The following is an 18,385-nucleotide window of genomic DNA, read 5'->3' as shown; positions in this document are numbered from 1 at the left end:
AATACTTTAGAACAGTTGCACCATTACTTACTGTCAGGAACAAGCCAGGGGAAGAAAAAGAGCATTTAAGAGGGCATTTCCCTTTTTTTCAATTAAAGATTGTCGTTGCAGACTCTTGACTCCATCCCTAACCCTTTAAACACATAGGAAGACCTAGCGACTCTGGATTAGAGAGCGCATTGTATCCGTGAACTGCCCATCTTGTCCCTCATTAGTCACTCCTTTTCCTTAACTAGGAGGAAACTGGGAGATTCTTTAGGCTGTGGGTGAGGAGGGCTGGATCTAAACTATTTCCATAGGATTACAGTTGTATTCCTCGTGACTCTATTTGGACGAAAAAAACCCTGATAAAACCTCAAAACTTTGAAAATACAATTAGCTAGGTATATTAGTCCCAAACGCATTCTAAAATTATGAAACTAATAGTACTTTACGATTTAAAGAAACGAGTAAAAAGTTTCCCCACTCACTGAGCAGACTCACTGATAAGTTCAATAAGATCAGGCTGAAAGAATTCTGATTGGTGGGATGAAGTATTGGAGACCCATAGGTAAAAGTATCCTTGCTTCCCTTAGTAATGCATCTGAAGTCATTTAGAGTTAGGCCTCAGTTATTCTCAGAGATGTGAATAGCTGCTGTTTCCAAAGGTCTTTTTCTTTCATTTATTCTTTCCTGTAAGGTGCAAGGACTCCTACCGTTAAAATATGGTAGGAAAGTTCTCCTGAGGTGACTTTATGAATGGAGCCAGGATTGGGAGGGTGAACAGAGGCCTGCGTGTGGTGTGGAGACTCATGATTAAATGCCCTTTCTGTTACACAGTAGTCTAACTAATTTCTGTGCCCTGTAGGAAATGATACAGGACTTGTCCTCTATTTTAGAACTTGTTATTTACATTGACTGTGTGTAAATCAGAGACCCACCTTTTTTTATTCTGGCTGTAAACAGGCTTGTATTTGCTACCAACCAAAATGCCCCTCATTCTGTGAAATTTAAGTAAACATCCATAAATATAGAACTAGTGTGTGCCCACTAGTGCATGCATGTGGTTCTCACTGGCTTTAGTGGGAATGTCTGGAGGTCTGAGGGCAGAGGTAGCTGCAGAGTCCACACAAAAGGAGCTTTGGTTTATTGTCAGAACCTAGAAACCAACTTCTTCTCAATTTTAGTATTATTAGTATTATTTGTTTTATTTTAACCTAGAAAGCTGTCCTTATACTAATGAATAAGTTGTACACTACCCTGCTGTGCTCATCAGAATTGCTGACAGTTCTTAGTGTACCTGTACAGTGCTTGATGAGTGGTTGGAGGGGTCCATGCTGTACTGACCTTCAGCCCCTGAAATGCACAGTTGTCTAAAAGAGGGAAGGAACACTGACTAATGGAAAGAAAGATGGATTTTGTGTGAAGAGGGTTCTATTCCTAGTTCATCAGCGACTAGTTTTGGGAGTGTGGATAAGGCAGTTCATGCCTTTGTTTACAGTATCATCTGAGAAATGGGGATGATAAACGGTGCCCAATAATAAGTTAAAAGAGATGCTGTCAAATGGAGCAAGGTAGCTTAGAAAGTCTTTGAAAACTTCTTAGAAAAAAAGTCACCAAATAAAGTCAACACTCTTATCTAAAAACAATTATAAAAAATACGATATGCTCCAATTTCACCAACAAACCCACACACAAAATTTGACGCAATCCAGTTTTTCTCCTATTCATTTTTACTAAATGTACATTTTTACTATAAGTTAATGGGACAAAAAAGAAAAATAACTATGTGAAATTTTCCTCTCTCAGTGGCAAACTTCTTATTAACATAATTTGAGCGTGCATGGAAATTCATTTTTAGCCATTCAGTTTTGATTGCCAAAAAAAATGAGTAATTATTCCATCCATCTATCCATTCATTCATTCAACGAATATTTAGCCAAGTATTGTTCTGGGACTTCAGGTTACAAGAGCAGACAGGAGATGTTCCGGGCTTTCAAGGGAAGCTTGAGGTTTAGTTGAGAGAGCAATCTTTTACAGTACGTAACAAGAAGTGACTGAGCCTGGTGCATCATAAAAAAAATACTACCTACCTTGTATAGTGTTTCACAGTCAACAAGTCACTTACACTTGTGTGTTCCTTAGTTTAACTCTCATCATAACTCTGTAAGATACCTGTCATTACCTCCACTTTACAGGTGAGGAAACTGGGGTACGGGTAAGTTAAACAATTTACCCGAGCCCAAGGACACACGGCTCATACATGGCAGAGCTTAGACTTGATTTTCAATTCCCATGTTTTTGCTTCCACAGTACAGAGCCCCAGTGATGATGCATATATATTGCCTCTTTTAAAATATTTTAATGTGAATTTGCTATTTTATCAATCTGGACAGTTGTTTTTCTGTGCATTTTCAGCACTATACCTAATTTAATATTGTCTACTCCAATTCTTTACAGTCTTTTATATCTCTTCTAACTACAAAAAGGAAGTGATCCAGTTTTATTTCTTGGAATATTAAAATTAGAATGACTATGGTAACATATTGATGAGATTGAGTAACCAAAACCTAAGACATTCTACAGAATGAAATTGCAGAAATAGATTCTTGTTATAAACTGTATTCCATTCACTGTAATCTTCCCCTTTACCCAAAGGTCTGTGCTACGTAGGCATAGAATCTGAACATTTAAATCTGGAATAAATCTTTTAAAGGTGTCTAGTCCAGCTTCCTGTTGAATTCAGGAATGCCCTCTAGACCTTCCTTGATATGCAGCCCTACGTGAACATGTTCAGGAATGAACTGCTTCTTACTTCGTGGGACTAGATCCACTCTTGGACAGTTCTCATCACTAGGTTTCCCCCTGTTTTGAACCTCTTTATGATTTTCAGCAATGCTTTCTAACTCTGCTCTATAGAACAAAACAGAATAACTCATCTGCCTCTTCACATGGCCACGAAGTCTGCAGATCTTGGAAAGTGTTTGGCATTTCTCTTTTAACTCTGTTTTTCTGGGTTAAACATTCCAGGTTCCCTCAATGATTTCTCCTGCAAAATTATTCTCAGACCCTACATCGACCTGTTTGCCATCCTATAGATGCTCTAATTTTGTCGGTGTCACTCAGTGTCTTCTTAAAATTCTCAGAGCTGAACATAGTTCCAAAGATTAGTTAGTGCTGACTAACTAAGAGATCATTAGGATAATTAGTTCTCACTGTCGAACACTATAACTTTAGATCCTTTTCCCAAAAACAGCTACCATGTTAGTTTTCCTCCAACCTGAGATTATGTAATTCTGTTTTTTTTTTTTAATACGAATGAAGACTTTAATATTACCTCTGTTTCTTTTCGTTTGTGACCCAGCTTTCTGTAGAGTGAGCTATGTATGTATAAAGACTCTACAATCTACTGGGTTATCACCCAGATTTGTGTAGTGTGTGGATCTGATAAGCATGCAGGCTACATCTTCATCTACACCACTAATAAAAATGGTGCCTGGGACAGGAAAGTTACTCTTGAACTCTGTGGCCCTTTGCAAGAGACTGTCCTTAAACTTAACACCAATTAATTAATTCATATTTAAATCATCTACATTACTACTAGCTAATCTCAAATATATAATATTGTGATGAGGATTTCATCAAATACTTTGCCAAATACATGTTCTTTAAAAATCTGATCTCATCAGAAAGTTCAGTAAATTTTTGCTTAATGAATGCAGTCATCTGAATTCTTAGATCCTCCCCCCTTTACCTCTGTATCCTGTGATTGCAAAATTCAGTTTTTACCTTCACACTTTTCTGTCCTTCATGATGAGTCATCAGGGCAAGGAATAAAGACCACTTTCCTCTGAACTTTTTGAATTATTTTTTTCTTTCTTCAAGAAAAGTAAAACAATAAATGGTCAAAAAGACAAGTTTAAAAATTATCTACTTTTAGCAGAAAATTTTATTGAGACATTCGGTTTAAAATAGAGTATTTCCATTCCATAATCCATTCGTTCATTGAGTATCCATTGGTCAGTCTTTGTGAGGCCAGAGGTGGGGTTTTCAGGGAGCTCAAAAAGCCAGCAGGAGAGGCAGACTCAAACAACCAATCAACTCTGTAATATTAGAATAAGTCTCATAATAAAGGTTTGTAAAAAGCTCTAGAGGATAACAACGAAGGAGGAATGAGTGTTATCTGAATGTGACAATGAAAGCTTCATAGAAGAAGTTGACATTTAAAGGAAGCCTTACAGCACCATGGGAGCCTGCCAGCGGCCAGATGGAAAGGGGGAGGGACGTAATGCCATGATCAGCTTTCTCTGAGTACAAGATAAGAAATAACCAATATGGTAGGTTTCATTTCATATTCCTCTTGATTGGGTCAACATCTACTGTTATTTTTCTTGCTCAGTCTAGAAGAAGGATTGGTCAGAAAACAAAAACTGAATTCACCCAACTCTGGATAAAAATACAGTTCAGGTCATTACACATGACTGGAAATATAACATTATTAGCCAAGGAATACATTTTGATTCAAATGAAGGAAATTCCTTTGGAGCTTTAAGGAATTAAACGACTGTTGTTCCTCTAGCCATGAGGATGAGACATGAACAAGGGAGATATATATTTACATGTAGTAGAAGCCCGAACACCCAGCACCAATGTCTGATGTGGAGAACGCTCAGTCAGTATTGGTCGGCACAATGTTTGGCATGTAGAAAATGCTCGATAAAAATTGCTTGAATTACTTTCATGTTTCTGTAAATAGATTTTCCTTATTTCTTTATAAGGAATATAAATTGTATGGAGCTGTATTTAATGAATGTTCCTTTTCTCAATTTCTAATTCTAATTTCAATTACTGATTCATACCTAATAAGTTCTAGAGTAATTGTCAGCATGAGATGTGTGATTGCGATGCCTGCCCTTGTGCTAGGATTTAAAACTCGAGGTTAATATAGAACTTAATACTGAATGTCTTAATAAAACATCATCATTACATTTGAGGCTGTTTCAAGAGGTAAAGAAAAAAAAACATAAAATGCTCAATGTTTACAGAGTAATCTTGCTTTCCATACATATATTACATGTGAAGTCTCTTTAATTTTGAAAACTAAATGTAAATTATAGTGCCCACTTAAATAATATTGGTTTTATTGCCTTCTTGGTGCACCTTGATTGATGTAAACACTGGAAAAGAGCATCTCTTTGCCTAACTGCTGTAAAAACAGTTTTCCATCTCACCTAAGGTTCAAAATATGTTATTGAAATAGAAGTGGACTTGTCCCCATTACAAACAATTGTCAAGTTATGGAAAATGTAATCATTACAATGCATTATTATATTTAAGTATAAAAGCTCTGAATTGCAATCTTTGTCATTGAGTGGCATATTTTAAACGAAGGGTAATATCCCAGTTCTCTTAAGAAAGCTTAATGCTGAAAAACAATTTTATCTAACTGTGAACAATGAGAAAAAGCATTGTAAAATACATTTTGAGTATGCTATGAAGAATATGAACATAATACAGAATTAAACTTAGTGCAATTAAGAGTAGGTCTTGAAGATATTTTCTTAAATGCTTTAATATAGTCATTGTCATTTCAATTTGCAGTTTTAATGAAAAGAAGCCATATGCACTGACTTTCTGACAGGTATTATTAAATAAGTATGCATTATCCAGCAGCCTATTTGGTTACACAAAAGTTGAGGAGTACCTAAAAGTAAACAAGTAGTGGCTTTAATGATATTTCTGTGCTGAAATGTACTTTGAGGGTGAGTGTTGTAACGTGCTAAATTCTGAGGTTTGAGTACAACAGAAACCATACTGTATCGAGACATTCCACCTACAGTTTGTGGTCATGAGAGTCTGATTAAAAGTGGTTTTAGATATATGAAAGTATTTTGGGTCAGTGCCTTCCTTCTGCGTTGAACGTACTCTGTAGCCTACTTCACTAAACAAAATACCAATGTGCAAGTATATTTGCATGACTAAATTGCATCTAAGAGAATTCTTAAAAGACATTTTGTATAAATCTGTATAATTAATGGTGATACTTTTTATCCATTCCAAAAAGATAGCCTTTATTTAGCTCATTCCTAATACCAATCATGACTCATCTGAATGAACCAGAATAAAAAAAGTTTCTAAAGTAGTATGATAATCAGATATGAAAATAAAACACTGGCTATGTTTTATAAGAACAGGTTAGTAAGACAGTCAATAAACATAAAACAGAAGGTGAGACACTGGAAATAAAACACTAGCTATATTTTATTAGAAGCACTTTAGTAAGACAATCAATAAACATAAAACAGAAGGTGAGACATTGGCAATCATTACAAAGAAAAATTATCCCAGTTGCAACGTAAATAACATATCTGAGTAGATATTGACTAGCCGATGTGGGCGGGTAAATACCTAAATGCTGTATTTTCCAAAGAATGATCGGTGGGAATTCCATAGTTCAGCTTTATCTTTCTATCAGGAAGACTGTAGTAAGATCCTCAAATAGCCTTGATCAAGACTCTTTGAGCCACTAAGACAGGTGTATTTTGTAAGTTCTTTTCCTGTAAGTCAACTAAGAAAGGGATGGGAACTAAGATTTATTGAGCTTCTACTTTAAACACAAAGCTTGATACTGTACATGTTATTTTATGTAATCCTTGCAGCAACCCCACAAGTAGGTGTTATCTCCGTTTTATAGATGAAAAATCAGACTCGGAGAAAAATCAAATTTGAAGAAGTTAAGTGAATTTCTCATGACTAATAAATAGCAGATCAGCATTCAAATCTAGGGTCCCCTGAATCCAGACCCCATGTTCTTCCCTTTCTGTCATGCTGCCTTCAGTGCAGATGTGATTAAAGAATACAATCATTATTAAAGTGTAGATTTATCTTTTTAAAATTCTGTTTATGAGTTGCTAAATAAAAATTCGGTGGGGAAAGCTATCACAGTTTTATATAACATACATCACTTTGCTATTTCTAAAAATAGTTTTCCCTATTTCGTTTTTTATACTACAGATTTTTAATGTGTGCCCATATGTCTGCTGTTCTAGGCACTGGAGATACAGCAGTGGGCAAAATAAAAATGGTACATGCCCTTGTGGAACGTGCACCGTAGTGGAGGAGACAGACATTAAACAAATGATCACACACAAAATTATACAAGTTATAAAATATGATAAGTACTATAAGAAAAAATAAAGGGATGATGGGTAAAACAATAAGTATTAACAGAAGTGTGGGGAAATGAGGAGACCAGGAAATCAGCTTTTCTGTCTGCTAGTGCACACTTCCTGTCAACACATTTATTTAGGCGTGTGGGATAGGGGACATTCCAAGTCCACTCAGCGGTCTCTAGTTTGGGTGACTGAGTTTATGGTGAGATGGGGGACCCAGGAAGGGGAGCAGATTCGAGGGTGAAGGTGAGTTTGGGCTTTGGGGGTTTGAGATTCCTAGGACTTTTAGATAGACACATGAGTGGAAGACATCCATGGGGTGGCTGGAGACAAAGAGAAAGAAAAGGAGCAGGACTCTAGATTTAGGAGTTACACCCGAGTAGGTAGTAGATAAAACTGAGCTGACCTCTGCAAGATGGGTTGGATTTGAAGTTGAGGGAAAAAATTCAGTTATTATTTTCAAAGGTGACTATTTAAAAGTCAGTCAGCATTTCCCAGGGTAGATGCCTCAAAAACCTGGTTCAGAAGAATGATAGTAAGTGCCCCTCAAAATAAATAAATAAGCAAAGAAATCAACGTTCTGTCAGCAGTAAGTTTGGGAAGCAGGTTAAGGTTTAAAAAGTTCCTCAGCCTTTAATATACCGCTGTGCCTCATTTCCCAAACACATTGGACCATTGAACTTTCTGTCTTAAGGAGTATTTTGTAGAAATAATATTCTACAAAAGACCTGCTGGGAAACACTGGACCATGAAGTATAAAGGCTTATACTTAAGAATGTTCATGGTTTTTGGTGGGCAGACTGGAGTTTAATCAAGAGAAGACTGAAACTGGGGATAGTAAAATGCATATTTGCACTGGCAGGTAGAAGTATTTGAAGCCAGAGAGGGGAGCTGTTGTAGCCGGCCCATCAGGAAATGGCAGTGACAAGAGTAAGGTTTTGAAGATTAGGATGAATCGAGGAGGGAATGGTTTCAGACAGGGAGATCGTCTAGGACAGGAAGCTGATAAAGACATGAATGATAGAGATGCCTGGGAAATAGACAAGAAAGTGTGAACCTGAGAAACATTTTGAGGGGAGGAATTGTCGGACTTGGTAATAGATTAGAGTAAAAGAAGAGAAAGGCAAAGATGGCAATACAGTTTCTGGCTTGGGAGAGGAAGAAAGATACACAGAAGAATGAAACCAAAGCCCTAACAGAGTTATGGCTAAAGCACTTCCCAACTCGCTGCTGGATTTCTAGAAAACAGAATACAACTCTGTCTGAAAGTACAGTCAGATCCCTTCAGCGTTTTCAGTTCAATGGCATGAGACTAAACAGTTTTGAGAAATTTTGAACGTAGATCTAAAATACTGTGTTCATAATGTCATGTCCAGTCTTCACGTGGCCCAAAAATAAGCTCCGAATTTATAATTAAGAAATATGCTAACCCTGCTGAAATGGACTCTTTTAAATCTTGAATTGCTCAAAGAAACATGAACAGTTCTCTGGTCACCTTCATTGAAATGCCCTACATTAAATCTGGCATTTACAGTTTCACATTCAGCAGCAAGCTAGAAATCACACATTTCCGAATTCTAAGCAGAAATTAGTTTTAGATTTATTTGCTTTCTTTCCAAATGTGTTAGTGCCCGAGGGCTCTGACAACAACACACGTTGTTTTACAAAGGAAAAAAGTACTGTTTTATTTTTAAAGGCTTGCTTTTTTTTTCCTCTTTAAAAAAACGTGTCTGCTTTCTTTTTTCCAGGTGACATTTACAAAGAGGAAATTTGGGTTGATGAAGAAGGCGTACGAGCTGAGCGTGCTGTGTGACTGTGAGATCGCGCTGATCATCTTCAACAGTACCAACAAGCTGTTCCAGTACGCCAGCACGGACATGGACAAGGTGCTGCTCAAGTACACCGAGTACAACGAGCCGCACGAGAGCCGGACGAACTCAGACATCGTGGAGGTGAGCGCGCATGCGTGCCTGGCGAACCGCAAACAGGCAGAGCCACGGGTGTTCAGACCTCCCCCCTCCCTTCCCCCCCACACAAGCACATCTTCCTTTACCTAAGATGTTCATATTCCCACAGGTGTACCCAGGTTTATCGCCCCAACTATTACTCCAACCTCTCTCTTTCTCAAAATGCAAGTTAGAGCGGTATGATAATAGGGACTACATGAATCTGGTCCTTGCTAGAAGTCAGGCGCCTGTATCAGATTATTAACCTCATCCTTCAAGAGTCGTCATTGACGACCGCAGTGTCAGGCCGCCAGAACGGGGAAGTGTGGCCAGGGGATGGCTCGCCCACATTTTAGATGACTTCTCATGATTTCTTTTAAGTATATGCTAGTTTCCCAGCAAAGAAAAAAAATATTTAAAAATGAGCTCACCCCAACTTTTCATTTGTTTTTCATTTTATGTCTCTTCTTTCTAATTCATTCTTCCTAATGTATTCATGCTGAAGGAGTAAAGACAATTATTCTCCTAGAAATCTTTTCCCCCAAATTATATCATTTAATATAGCACTGTTAATATACATGGGATCAGAAATCTGATGGAAATGAATTTCTAAATGTTACTTGGTATTTTATCAAAGTTAGATTTAAAACATTGTTCCATTGTGCCAAAAATAAATAAGCATGGCGTTGAAACTCAAAATATTTTTGATTTGTTAGCATAAGTAACATTGCTGTACAATTTTAAATGCTTCTCACGTGTATCCTATTTAAATGTTATTGCCTTATAGTACCCTTTATAAGCAATGAACACTAAACCAAAAAGGAAGAGGTGTAATGAGGTATACGTCCCCGTTATACAGATATAATGCCCCCCATCTGTCTGTTTTCCTCACCTATCTATCTCCTTGTGGTTTCCTAGATTGTGACCGCTTTCCCAGAATTAAGAGAAAATAAATGCTTCGAAAGTGTGTATTCAGCATCAATCTGCCAGAATACAAGTTATTCTTGCCATTGCTTAAATTGTTTAAACTGGTGTAAGAAAAATCTAGTTCTGATCAAACTAATCCGCCTCTCACATCCATCTTCTCTTTACCTGTTATAATTGTCTAAGATTAATTCTCGTTTCTTTGCTTTTATTTGGAAGTTTTTTTAAAGTATTGAGCTGATCAATTAATTTTTTTTTAGCTTTTGCCTAGTAAGGCCAAGCAGATAATTTCAGAAAAACAAAAGTAGATGATGAGTAGACCTAATGTGGTGTGTATTTAAAATACTTTCAGATTCGCATTACAACACATTGAGTTTTTCATTGACTGATAATTTTAATTGTGGGCTTGCCTTGATCTTGAAATTTAAGATCATTTATAAAACTTACCTAGTATGTATTTCAGATAGTATTTTATTCATGTGCACATATAGGTGTGAAAGTACATAGACATAAATATTAACAGACAGTTGTCAGTTGTCAAACCTCATGAGTGCTTTCGTGTGCATGCACGCACATTTAACATAAGTTCTAAACGGAAAACAACTCTATACTCAAAACTCCGCCTCGTTACCAAAATCATTACAACAACCATTGCAGGGTAACAGAAAAATCTGAATTGGAATTTGTCATCAGATTTGAACTGCTCCAGTTCTTAATATGATGGGAAGTGCAGTAGAACCATATTAAACTAGTCGAAAATGTGTTGACTTTTAAAATTTGTTTTCTAAGGAGTTTAAAAATCTATAAAATTGTATTGTGAGGGCTTTGCTCAGGAATATACTATGTGGTTTAAAGGAGATTTAAAACTTCACATACTCTAGAGATTTTCATATTCTTGGACAGATGGGTATCTGAGGTAGACTTCTTCAAGGTCATGAGAAGAACATTGGGTTGAAAGTCAAAGGGCTTGCACTTTAACCCTTGCCTTGCACACTCTTACTGGGTGACATGAGCTACTTCTCCCGGGGCGGGGAGCAGTTTTCTCATCTCAAAAATGAAGGCAGTGAATTTGAAAGTCTGTACAATGTAATTCTTTAAAAAGCAAAAAGAGAGCAAAGTAGCAACGCCACTATTATCCTGCACTTAACATCAGTAGATGAAAGTTGTGAATCTCTCAAAACGACATTCTGAGGCTCCTAGACCAAAACTAGAGATGGTTTGATTCTTTGGATGAAAATAACATATAAGTCTAACACGCTGTGGGACTGCCCTGCTCAACTACATGAATTACACAGTCTTCACCCATTCGGCTTTCCCACACTTTAGTAATAACTGAGATGATGGAGAAAGAAGTAAAGTGGGACCCCTAAGCTTGACAAAGTTTATACCATAAAAATACATAGAGTACTCTCCAAAGTGCATTTCACTAAAATCAGTATGCTTGAGATACTTGGTGGAGAAGAGGGGATCTGGGTAGGAAGCTGCGTTTTTAGCGAGTTTCCCAATTAATTCTTATACACACTAAGTTTGAAAACCTCTAGGAGACTAAGACATAATTGTGTTGGAGGCTAAGAACTTGTGATACATCAGCAACTTGAGAAATCCATTCTTAGAATGGATCTAACACAAAGTTGAAAGTTAGGGTAGTTTGCTACTCCTGGGTAAAATTTTAAATCCTATTTATTTTAATTTAATGTAATACAGTTAACTGAGTAAGTTTAATGAGGAGCATAATATGTTTCATGAAGGGTCATTAGTTGTATATTTCCCATTTGGACCATTACCCCTCTCCCTTAGCCTTCTGAAAACAGTTTACTCACAAGAAAAAAAGATTGGCACAGAGAGAGAAATAATATGATTCGCAGCATTCAGACTGAAATACAAATTTCTGGGCCATACCAGAGTAGTGTTACAAGGTCATAGGAAATTGTGCAGCACGTGGGTGTTGAAAAAGATTCCTTCTTTTAGCAAAAAAGCCCTTTGTAATTATCATATCTTTGCTTGATAATTAGCACTACTGTTACAATGGCACAAAGACTTACAAAGACTTAATAGACAAACTGGGATCTTTTTTTATTATTATTACATTATAATGCAGCTTGAATATCTGTTTAGCTACAATATATAAATATGCCAGATTTTGTAAATGTGTTAAATTTTTAATCCATTGGTTAGAAAAAAAACAAAAAACAGTTATTGTATTAAAAGCACTTCCTTTGAAGAAAGTCCATTTTATTTAACTCTGTGACAAGTATACTAGATACTTATCCAAAATGCTAGCGTGTGAGGCTGTGGAAATTCAGTAGAGGCTCTGATGGTATTAAGGAACTGCCCCCTTCATCTCTTCCACCTGTCTAGCTCCACTCCTGGTTCTCTTAGCTGCCTTCCTGCTCTCACAGTTGATGCTGAGCTCTATTCTGGAAGGCGATGTGGGGTTGAGCCCTTCAGGATGACCTGAAGATCGCAGATCCCATGGAACATGCTGTAAGCCCGTAAGGCCATTCCTTCACTCAGTGATGATTTAGCAGGCACCAGCTTATGCTCAGCACTGGTCATGGAATTCTGAACCAGGAGACAGGCATTTGTGTTAAGGATATAAAAAATATATAAAAATCAGCTTGGAAACGATTGGAGGGCAAAGGAGCAATAATCTCTTTAATGTAGTACAAGCTACTGAAAGGAAGGCTTAGGCTAAACAATTTAATAAAACTTTCAAACAGGTCGTTGATCACCAGATCATTCCAGGTGACCCTTGGAGTGACAGAAGTCCCAGACAGGTCACCTCCATATCCAGCACATGTTTTCTAACTGCAAAACCCATATGGGAGCATCACTTAGCACCCTGCCAGGAGGGAGCCTCTCACCACTCAGTGACTCAGTGATTCTATTGAGCTACTCATCTAGTCTGGGCCAATGGCTAAGAGACTAAGTGTGGACGTGGAATAAAACACAATGCCCCATGCTGCTCCCTGGCAAATCAAAAAGATGGATGTAACACTTATAGAAGGAACCTTTGATCCACAGCTCTCTCAGTAGAAGATTATTGGCTTTTTTCTTTTTCAGATGCAAGGATGGGCAAGAAGACAGTGTGTGTGTGTGTGTGTGTGTGTGTGAGAGAGAGAGAGAGAGAGAGAGAGGGAGAGAAGAGCAGGGGCGGGGAAGAAAGTAAGGGGAGAATGAGAGATGATATTTACGTGAAACTTTATTTTCTGTTACCTGATTCCTGTTTAGATTTAAAGACTTCTAAGAACAGTTGTTCCAGCAAAATGTCTCCTTGCACAGTAATACTTAAGGCCTGAATTGGGTCTGAAAAGGCCTTAAAATAGCTTATAAACTTCAGTGTTCCACAGTGCTACTGGAGGTTATCAATAAATTAACTACCTTTACATAGTTGGTGAAAATTAAGAACAATTTTTGTAGAAAAGCAAATGCAGTAAATAGTGGAATTGGACTTCTTTACAAACTGTATTACAAAATTCGTAAGTAGATGTAAAATATAAAAATATGTCTCTTTTACTTGAGCTTTCATTGTATCTAACCCAATTAAATAGGTTCCAGTTTTATACTTATATAAAAATATAGATACATGACATTATTTTTATGCATACTTTATAGATGCATATTACATAGCTGCTTTTCTTAAAAGAAAAAGCACATTCACTTATTTGTTTGGTCATTTGTTGAATTTTCATTCTTTCATGTGTTCACTGAACAAAGATTGGCTGAATTCCTGCCATGTGCTATGTGCCATGGAATGCCTGGAGATATGAACATAAACAAGGACTCTTGGTCCTTAAGATTGCTCACAAGGCCATGCACGATCTGGCCCCTGTATTTCTCTTCCTCTCTAGCCTCACCTTTTGCTATTTCCCTCCAACCAAACCCCCCCAGTTCCCATCCTATACTCAAGCCACCTAGTGATGTTTATATCCTTCAACTTCTCCAAACTTTGTTTGTTTTGTCTTCAACATTCCTTACTAGGCCTTTACTTGGCTTTTATTTATCCTTCATTCAAGTCAGGTCCCAATTTATACTTTTGGAAGTGTCCTGGAGATGCCTCATAACTTGTGTTAGGTGCTTTTCCTGTATTATAGTCATAATATGTTCTATTTTCCCTATCAAGGCACTGTGGAAGCTGTTATTCAATTGCTTGTTCCACACTAGGTTTTAAACTCCTGGAGGGCGGAGACTGTGCACATTTTGTTTACTGTCGCATCTCCTGGGCTTTAATGTGAGGTCTAGAGAATGTTAGGCCATCAGAATATATTTGTAGAAAAAAATAAACAGGGGAAGACAGTTATAATACGATACAGCCACATGATTATCATACAGCATAATGTTATTCATTTAAAGTATGAAAAATATTTGTATAGCTCCAATGAAACAGTTTATTAAAATTTTATAAACTTTATCAAAGCACAATCAAAAACTACAGTAATCTAGACCTGTGCCATCCAATACAGTAGCGACTAGCCACAGGCGGCTAGTGACTGTCAAGTGGGACAAGGGGAGATGTAGAATGCATTGATATCCGGAAAGTTCTGTGAGACAGCGCTGGTCTAGACTGAAAGATGAAAAGGGAGGCATTGAAACTAATGGTGTTTTCAAATCAACACCAGGATTAATCCTTCAATATGAAATTTGAGCAGTGCATTTCAGAAGTGAAGAACTGTGTAGCCTTGAGATTTTAGAATCCAGAACATAAGTGTTCGAGAGACACCAGTTTGGAACTAAACACTCCTCATAAAACTAAAAGCACATTTTACCCCTCACACCAATAACCACGCGGTCGATCGGTAAACTCACTATCTGGTCTGAAAGCACTTTCGAGTTGTCCAGGCTGACAGGGAGCACGAGCCACGTAAGCTAGGTAATGTGTGCTGTTTTTTTTTTTAAATGTGAAGCTTGTGAAGGGGAAGATGGTTAGGTCTTTCTTGTTGCTGTTTTAAACTTACTTGAAGCAACGTGGGCCAGTAATTTAACTTTATAATTAGTAATTAATTTCTTTAGAAAAGCAGTTTTTTCAGAAACTTAGAAAAATAATTTTCTTGAGCTACATTAAAAATTCTTCTTAGGTTACTATAAATTATAATTAAAATAGTTCTTACTGCGAGTAGCTCAGTAACTCTGCCCTGTCCTCTGTTAAACCAAGTATATAATTGCTTTTCAATAGATAGTATTGAAAAATGAAGAAAGGATTAGTATATTCTGTAAAGATTTAAACCTTCACTGTTGAGGCTTCTAAGGAAGATGAGAAAGAAGTGATTTTTGTCAAAAAAAAAAAGGTTTTGTATATTTCTCCTAAATTGTAATGCTCATTTTTGTTTATATATCTTTAAAAGACTTTTACTAGTCCCTGTAAATCGTATTTATATTTGTTCCCCAAAGTCTAAAAGGAGAAACGTGTCTAAAAATATATTCATATTTCTCATTTCTATCACAATGGATTTTTTATATGTCAAATTTGAAAATCCATTCCTTTTTAAAAATAATGCTCTTGCTTAATTTGCATACGTTTTGTAAACATGAAAAGCTGCTTCACATCTCAGTTATTAAGAAAATCACTGTTGAACAAATGAAGTGCGTGTTAGATTACTTAAGTTATATGCACAAGGCAATAAAACTGAATTTCCTCTCATCTCTTTCATTGCACAGCTCTAATGGCTTAATACTAACACAGAGTCAACAGAAAATTGTTTAATAATAGTAGGAGCAGAAGAGACAATAGGTTTCAAAATACAGCCTTTTGTCAGTAGTGAAACTGCTTTATCATTATCAACATCACCATTTTATCATGATTATTTTATATGAACCACCTTGAACTGGAGCAGACCAAAGTCCTCATAATTTTTTTTTTTGTCAGTACCTGAAAGTGAAAGGGGGAAACATATTTAGCCTGGATCATAATCATCAATATTTAGTGATACTTACAGAGTTCATGGCATGTAGAACTTGGTGTTGGACAGCACATTTGAACCAAATGTTGCATTCTAGTCCTTGATAACCCCTAGGTAAAAGTAACATTGTTTGGTTTAAAACATATCAAATAAGATATCAAAGAGAAGATCATCTTTACTTCCTCAGGATTGGTATTAAATATATGGCTGTGAAATATTCAAAAGTGAAGTTTTAGGAACAATTTCAGAGCCCTGCCTAGAGTCAGAATAGAAGATAATGAGTTTTTGATCAAAGGATGTTTATTATTTCAACTGCCTCACTGCGTTTTTTAAAATTATTATTATAAATCTATTTCCCTTCCCTAAAGGAAATGATGATATTTTATTTATCTCTGTAACTCCAACTGCCGCTCAATGTATGGCATATTGTAGACATTTAATAAATATTATATATATATATATATACACACACACACACACAACACACACATACATATTTACATATATATACATACTTACGTGTATATATAATATGTATAAACAACTTACTGATGATCATTATGGTAGAAATATTAAAATTTACCAAATTTTCTTCATTGAAGTCAGATAGGTTCTAATAGTAGTAGAAGTGAGAATCTTTCAAGCGAACCAGAGATTAATAAAGGTTGTTGCTGTGTAAGAAAAGAACAAATAGGCACAGGAGACCACATAGAAATATTCCTTGTAGTCCTGGTGGAAAGTAAAAGACTTTCAGGCCAACCTATATGGATTCCTGGGAAAAAGAGACACAATGCTAGTACTTTGGCCAGGATCTGACAAGAGATATCAGAGGGTCTCAAACAAAATGCCTCTGGCCCCGTCTGAATCACTGGGGGATCTAACTGAAAGGCTGCTTCTAATTCAGTGAACATGGGGCAGGGCCCAAAAGTCTGTATTTCTGACAGGCTCCCAGGTGATGCTGTTGCTGCTATCTGTGAACCAAGCTCTGAGTAACAAGGATCCAGACTTCCCTTTCCAAATATCTATTTTCTCCAGCATGGAGTTTGAAAGTACGTTTTTGAACATTTATCATACCGTAAAAAAAACGATTTTTTAAACCCGCTATTTGGTGAAACTGACTCTTGAAAGCAAGTGTGTTAACATTTTTGGAAGTACTACAGTATAAAAGGCCTGTCATCACACAGTGAGGTGAGCACTGCTTCTCCTGGCCACCTCCCTTGTGAGTGCCCATCAGCTGGTAGTGGCTCCCTAGAGCATGTGTTGAGGGAGCTTCTGAGTTCCAGACCAGACTCGGCAGGCAAGTGTGACATGAATGGTTGGGGGTGTGTGCTGTGGGTACAGGGAGTAGTGGCAGCTATGCTTTCCTCATTATCCTTATGAGCAAAATAATTCATAGGACATTCTGGGAAAAGACTCCAGACTCAATCATTAAAAGGACTATAATTAGGCAAACGCTGCATATGCATACAACAGATTGGGTGGATAGATTATCTTATTGGAAATATATCTCATTTTACTAATAGCTGTTTGGGATGTTATCCAGTCATGTCTCAGCGGCATTTAGTGTATTCTGTGTTACCCTGAAGTTTAGCCACCTGATGGAAGTTTTGAATAAGGAAAAAAAAATTCCCTGTCAATTATTTCTAAAGGTCATAGAGTTAATGACTAGCTGGGAGGTTAATTAGATTCTGAAAGCCTCTTCATATCAATTAAATCTCTTATCTTTATGTTTTAGTAAATAAACTCAGTAACTGTTTAGAGCTACTGTTTTAGGATAAGAAATGCTGTAAACAGTAAACCCTAGGATGGGTATTTGTTTTTTTTCCTCACAAATGATAAAACATTATTACAAAAAACCTTATGTATGAATTGCAAACAGTAACTCTTATTCAAGAATTTCTGAATTAAAAACTTTATTTTTTGAAATACCATGCAGATTACTCCTTAGTCATAAATGCCATCACTATGACCTCAAGAAAACCATTTAGGGGAGAAAAACTAAGATCAGAGTTACCCTGAGAATGAGCTGCAAATCTAAACCCAACCCCACTCTCTGTTCCCCACTCTCTGTTCTCTAAACTTTTGGTTTGAAAAGTAAACTTTTGGTTTGAAAAGTAACCAAACCCTTTTCAAGGTTACTTGTACACAGTTGTGAATAAGTAGTATGTTTAGTGCTTATGGCTGACAATTACATATTCAGTCATTTCTATCATGTGAATTCTCTTTGGATAATATCACCAGATTTCAGATGAAATGCAACAGATCTGCACTAATCATTAAGGTACCCACTAGCTGCATGTGCCTATTTACATTTTAATTCATTGAAATTAAATAAAAAGTTTAGTTCTTCAGTCTCACTGGCCACATTTCAAGTGCTCCATTGCCACATGTGACTAGTGCCTCCCGTATCGATCAGGATAGGTACAGAAATGTTCATCACCCCCGGAAATCTTCTACTGAGCAGCCC

At 36.8% G+C, this 18,385-nt stretch overlaps 1 protein-coding gene across 13 annotated transcripts in view; it reads left to right on the top strand.

Annotated features, from left to right (window-relative positions):
* The window catches only part of MEF2C (myocyte enhancer factor 2C), a 169,640-nt gene that overhangs the window by 84,006 nt on the left and 67,249 nt on the right, over positions 1 to 18,385 (top strand). For all 13 annotated transcript variants that reach the window (XM_067731205.1, XM_067731203.1, XM_067731206.1 and 10 more), the window contains one exon: positions 8,900 to 9,103. In XM_067731205.1, the coding sequence (XP_067587306.1) occupies positions 8,900 to 9,103 (204 nt within the window). The remainder of the gene's footprint in view (positions 1 to 8,899; positions 9,104 to 18,385) is intronic.

Source organism: Pseudorca crassidens, chromosome 3, assembly GCF_039906515.1.
Source record: "Pseudorca crassidens isolate mPseCra1 chromosome 3, mPseCra1.hap1, whole genome shotgun sequence".
Lineage (NCBI taxonomy): Eukaryota > Metazoa > Chordata > Mammalia > Artiodactyla > Delphinidae > Pseudorca > Pseudorca crassidens.
Note: the sequence above shows the minus strand (reverse complement) of the source record. Positions and strands in the feature narration are given on the sequence as shown.